At 37.2% G+C, this 6,567-nt stretch overlaps 1 protein-coding gene across 1 annotated transcript in view; it reads left to right on the plus strand.

Annotated features, from left to right (window-relative positions):
* Window positions 1–5,907, plus strand: part of LOC129247631 (uncharacterized) — a 93,615-nt gene extending 87,708 nt beyond the window's left edge. The window contains exons 10-11 of the mRNA XM_054886831.1: window positions 180–728; window positions 4,901–5,907. Coding sequence (XP_054742806.1) covers window positions 180–728; window positions 4,901–5,034 — 683 coding nt within the window. The 3' untranslated portion in view covers window positions 5,035–5,907. The remainder of the gene's footprint in view (window positions 1–179; window positions 729–4,900) is intronic.
* The last annotated feature ends 660 nt before the right edge of the window (window positions 5,908–6,567 follow it).

Here is a 6,567-nt window from a genome sequence, read left to right on the forward strand (position 1 = left end):
TTTTATACTTCACACACACACATTCATATAATTGTATACGTATCTGTAAGATAGTCAAAAAACAAAAAACAAAGATAAATTCATACATATTAACCCTCCAAAATTTCAATTGAAACTACGATTAACCGCTCCTCCTTTAACAAACAGCCTCTTCCTGTGCTCTCAATCTCGCCCCTTAGATAATGTTTGCAAATCGAGCGAAAAGTCTGAGAAATCGTTGAATTCCAATGATGGCTGCTCGCTATCACAACCATCCCAAAATACCCAGCAGCAACAGCAGCAGCAGCAGCAGCAACAGCAACCACAACAGCCACTGCAACAACAACAACATCATCAATCACAATCTCAATCATTGTCACTACATCATCAGCAACAACATCAACATCACTTGCGGCAACGTTCGGAAAGTCCCAGTTTCAAGCGTGAACCCCACTCGGATCGTGATAGCCCGCTTGGTCGCCGCAGTGCCGATCGTTTGGAACGCTGTGATCGTGAACACACCGAACGTGAGTCGCGTGAGCATTGCGAGCGCTCAGAACGTGATTGTAGCGACGCATCTGCCATGGAACGTTCATTGAGTATGCCACCTACTTCGCAGGGCGAAGGCAATCTGGCAGCGGCGGCAGCTGCAGCTGCTGCAGCGGCTGCGGCTAGCGGTGGAAAGGTACCATGGAACTATCCGGGCATCGATTTGATGGCCACTGGCGCTTTTTGGCAGAACTATTCTGGTGAGTTGAATGGAAATAATAAATTTTTGAAAAATAAAATGTTGATACGAAATCCCAATGAGAACGAGCTTAAGTTACAGTTATTGAATTTGAATTTTGAAATGAATTTGAAGTTATATACGAGTACATATATCTAAGCTATATTATACAGTTACGTTCTAGTTAGTGCCTTAGCTGGGCTTCGTGTGATGCAAAAGTTTTCGACTTGATAATATAACCAGCATATTTAATCTTATCCCTTTGCTGCATTATTTAATAAAGCGTTGAAAAGAATTGTTTCATGGTGGAAATTCAAATTATCAATAAGTCATAAGAAAGTTTTAAAAAAGTTGTATATCACATTTTCGGGTTTTTTACGGAATCATAAAGTTGCAATGTATAGAAGACTGTTAAAGAGCGGAAAAATTATTATGCTACGAGAAAGATGAGTAATCAACTCCATGAAAGCATATTTTTTTGTAACTTTGCTTCGCCCATGGAAAACGGCCATCATCAGTCCAAACAGCTACCTACAGCCCTTTTTGCTTATTGACAGGAGGGTCTGCGACAGGACATCACATTACCTGTCAGGCATGACATTATCAGTTTTGTCCATCTGCAACCTCTCTCTGCATGCCAGGCTCACTTATAAGTTAAAGTAACCTGTTTGCTAACCGTGGCTTTGATGGCCGCAGAATGGAGTGACAGAACGGGCTCCGAGCCAAAGAAGTTGGTCTAACTAAAGAGTCAGAGATCTTGTTACCCGCGACATCCACGTGTCCCGTAACCCATGTTAGCATCAGAATATTATGTGAACCTGGATTTACAATACTCAACTACTTTTAAAGTGGTTGGGGGGCTGTCTAAGACCATCAACGCAGCTTTGCAGTCGCTGCAGAAACATACAGATCTGCCTCTCCATTTATTTTCCACAACAAAGTTCATCGCTTCTTGAACAGCATACACCTCCGCTTGAAACACAGATGTGTGCATTCCAAGAGCAAAGAGAAGTTTCGTTCCGCTGGATTCCACGTAGACACCAGCGCCGGAACTGTGCTCGGTGCTGGAGCCATCGGTCAAAACGCGAAAACAGTATTTGCCAGGCTCATTATCAGAGTGTGACCACAATTGAGCCTCTGGCAGCACTAGACTGTGTCTATTTTCAGGTTCGACTGTTAATGGCATGGAGTCGAGGGGCATGGCGAGGATCGTTGGATCGAAGTCCATGCCTTCTCTGTTGTCCAATGTAAGAATTACTTACGTTTTAATCTGTTATCATTTTTTGAAAATGAATCTTTCGCACTTTAATTCTGCTTTTTTACCCACTTGCACAAAAGTGAGGTTATTTCGAAGTAGAACAGTTTTTTGCGTTGTACAATATTATTGCTAAATCTACGTTTAATGAATTAAAATAGTGTGAATTACTTTATCGTACCTAATTTGGAAATAAAATTTAATTAAAACTGTAGTACCATATATGGGCTCACATGTGGTAAAGGGTTAATTTCACGCGATAATTAGGTAAGGCGTTAGAGGTCTTCTTTTGAGTGCGTTTTTAATCGGAAACACAAATTCATTAAGTTGTCTTCAGGGTTAAATATCCTTAATAGGCATGCATTTTTCAAGCGTTATAGGTATAGGTATAGACGGTTTTTGTACGACAAAAGCCGGAACTTTATGGGTGCAATCAAAGAATTTGATTACTTCTTCGAAAACTAGTTCAAGCGATGATGACTATATACTTTTTTCAGCTAGAAGTTGGCACATTTCTGTCTTCATACGCTCTTTATTATAACTTTCTGCACATAACTGTTGTTCCTAGGGGAATCGAGATAGATATCGACATACTGCCAGCGTCGAAAGAAATTGTAAGCCACATATTGATAAGTTTGAACAATTAGTTTTTTTTATAAACATATAATTCATACAACAAAAAGACCTATATAAATCAAAGTTTCTGTATAAAATTTGTCAAAATTCGGTAAATTTTCATCAAAATTTCATACGTTTTTATTTTTTTTTTCTATTTTTTGTAGAAAAATTTTGGGTACTCAGTTTCATAGATCATTGAATTTTGGTGTAATAAAGTGCAAGTTTCAAATGATTCAGAAATCGCGTTGACTTTTGACAATTTTTTCTGCTGACGGTGTCGGGTGTTTTCTTCCATATAAAAAAAAAGGTTGTAGAAGGCGTTAAATGGAGAAAACGCACAAAACTCAGCATGATTTTTGACCTACTTGGAACTTTCACTTTACCATAATATTTAACAAATTTAATGAGTTATAAAATTGCATACTTGAAATCTTTTTAAAAAATGCTGAGTAAAAAGTTTGAAATTTTGATGGCAATTTACTGAATTCTTACAAATTCAATATATGGGGTAAACTTTCTTTTGGCATGGGCTGTTTATATAATATGTAATACATATTATGTCTACATCTAAATGTAATTCTGAAGTTCTTAAAATAATTACAAAAATTGAGTTAGTCGTCTTTCTGTGTGCATCTGTACTGCGAATAAATCGAAAAATTAGTTTTACTAGACTTGCAGCGCGTCTAAGTTTCTATATGCAAGTAAATATCTGGAATTTTTGTTTTTTGTTTTGTCGGACTGTGCTGGTAGTCAAAAGGTTAAGCCGTCAACAGTCAGTTTTACAACATGCGAAATTTCACATTAAGCTGTTGGCCACCCCATCGTATAGTATTAGTTTTCTACGATTACTGAGATTTTAGGCGCGTTTGAGAAATTTCTTTCGAACCATACATAGTTTTATTAGAGAAAAAATTTCAATTTTCTACAAAATGCTAAATTCATTAAGTATTTTTATCATTTTACTGTCTTTGTTGTTGTAACAGTTTACAAAGGCCTGTTAAGCTCAGTGAAATCATCGGTGTTCCTCGTCAAACTAATCTAACGATAGGCACAAGAAGCTTACGGTGCTGACGGCTGGTGGGGTTAAAGGGTGCAAGGGGTTGAAGGAGGGAATTTAAGGGGGCATGTGAATAGGTGGCTAATGAAGTGCAGGGTACGTTCACAAACCGGGTGTATGATTAGTTTGTCAGGATCGATTCTGCATAAGTAGAAATTCAATTTGCTAGAATTACCGGAACGCAATCGTGAGAGATTAACGCGGGTCTGGTGAGCAATTGGTGGTGGTTAGACTCCGACACAATCAGAAACAATCGGGAAGTGAGAGTTCATAGAACTGGTAGGCAAGTACCAGTGAATCTGTTTCAGCTTACTTACTACTCTTTATGCCGTTGTGAGCTGGAATAAAGTGGCACAAGATGGAGTATTACTGAATTAGATATTTAGTCTGTCCTTGCACTCTAGGCCATATGTATCGATCCTTAATTTCTTATAATTGTTTTTCGTTAGTGTTAAAGAACGCAGGAGATCGCTCCACTCTCAAGTAGAGGGAAATGAGAGAGTGGATGAGAGTGCGAGGAAGGGCAGCTTGATCTTCAGCGAGTGGCAGATCATATAAGCATTCTTCTAAACTATCTAAGCACTGTGATTGACTTGAGCGTAATCGCGGAAACCAATAGAAGGCGGTCTCTGGCTACTAACTGCAGGGTCTGCAATGCGCTTTGGCCAAAAATGCATCTTAAAAGGACAAATTTCTGCTTGGATTCAATTGATCAACTGCGCTAGCGTCTTCACAGGTGTTATAACGGGTCACTGCACTATTGGCCCGCTAACCAATGGGTGTACCTCACAATGAATTCTGCAGGAGTTGTGAAAATGAAGAAAAAATTGAGTCGATACAATACCTCTTCTGTGAATGCCTTGCACTTCAAAGAAACCGTGCTGAATATCTCGACGATTATCTCTTTAAAGTCCTGGGAAAATAGTAAAATGTTTCACTGGAAGGACTACTACAGTTACCTTCTTCAAAAAGATATAAGTGGTTCCAGCAACTTAGTTAGGAGTTGGAGGTCAAATACAGTACAATCATACAATGGGCCTTAGAGGCATCGAGTATCTTGTCTTAGACAAGCAATCTGGCTGAGCGAGCATAATCTACATTTTTCGTTGCGCGAAGCCCCACTTCGACAGCACTATCTGCTTTTAGTTGTTGAGCTTTTTTATATGCTACATTTGATAGTTGTTTCTTTAGATACATAAATCTTCGATTACTATGCAACAAATTTATAATTTTTTTCATTTCCTCTCTTCTCATCTGTTTACAGAGTCTTTGGCGCAAGAAATTGAATTGGAGCGCAAGTCGCGCGCCGCCAATGCCGAACGCGATGTAAAGAGTCCACTCACTGATCGTCCGCCAGCATACTACAAGAATTCGGTGCTATTCGGCAGCGCCAATTAAACAGCATAACAAAGTGAGTACTCCATGAGACGCATGGCGAAGTAGTTGTTCTACCGACGGCAACATATTTTTCTTTTATCAAATGAAAATCAAATGAAACAAGAATTTCGGTAAAAAGAAAGCGAAAAAATGGAAATTGAGAAAGTTTAAAAAGATTAAACAATTTCTTAGCAATGATCTCAAAGTGCAATCACTGAAAAAGTGAAAAATGAATAAAGGGCGAAATAGCGGGTGAGAAGAAAATTATAACTGGAAAAATTGTTAAAAATAAAAAAAGGTGGCAGCTGCTTCAAAAATCGCATAGCAGCACTCAGTATACGAAATGAGGGTGGCAGAAGTGCTTACAAACGTACATAAATAAATATGAGAGAATAAAAATATTAGGAATTTTTAACAGCATTTACGAGCAAACAAAAAAGGAGTAGCAATTAAAAGTACTTACTAAACTAGTTACCAGTGCATTGCTTGCGCAAGTAGTGCATGTGTATATAGTCAAAGCCAATGCCGAGGAGCGTTTTTAATATGTAGGTATTTATTTTTAGTTTTTGCGAAAATAAAAGCTTAGCGAATTTTTTCTTCGGTTTAAAAAAAAAAATACATCTACTAAAATATGGATTAAATTAGAAACTACCTACAAGTACTAGTAACTGTAAATGTGTAAGCACATAGAAATGTGTTAAAAAATAAGTATGCAAGTATTTAGTGCGTAAACAATATTTGTTCAGTCGTTTTTGAAAAGCGCTTTACGTAAAAACGGAAGGAAATTTAAAATGGTCATACACCTAAATTGTACTTATTACTAGGTAATTAGTTTCCTAAGCCAGTAAGAACAGCTTTTTTGTAGTAAGTAGGGTAGGTTACCTTTTAACTATCGTTAAGATTGCAGGTGCATAGAATTGCTGATGAGTTGGATTTTAGTAGCATACTTCTAGGGTGCTTGGAAATGTGCTACTCGTATTTAGCTTCCTTGATACTGAATGGCTTGTATGTATGACTGCTAGTTGAGTAAGTGCGTTAGAAATACAAAGACACACATACATACATACATATATTCAGGCATGCAATAGGCATCGCAATTGGTTAACACTTCAATGCTGCTTCACAACCAAAACATTGTAGATACGCGCATACACACATACATAGCTAACTTTACACTTATGTGCATACATGGGTACGATTTTTCGAGCGAAAGTTATTATTACGTGATCCCAGAACTTTTGTAACGACCAGGTGTGAAGAGATGCAGTTACATACCATTAAAAAGTGAAAAAAAGAAAAAAAATCATTAACCAGTTAAGCGTAATAATGGCGTGCAAAAGCTACCATATAACACAAAATAGAATGAAATTTAAAAATAAAAATTAAAAACCAAAAAGTTCACAAAATAATTCAATTGATTGAAGAAATAATTAAAAACTAATACACACAAAAAAAATAATAATCATAATTAAAGAATTTATACCTAACGAATTTCCTTGATTTATTTAAATTTTTTTTTTTCAATCCGTTTATGAAATCTATTCTGACGCGGAT

This window comes from Anastrepha obliqua, chromosome 5, assembly GCF_027943255.1.
Source record: "Anastrepha obliqua isolate idAnaObli1 chromosome 5, idAnaObli1_1.0, whole genome shotgun sequence".
NCBI lineage: Eukaryota > Metazoa > Arthropoda > Insecta > Diptera > Tephritidae > Anastrepha > Anastrepha obliqua.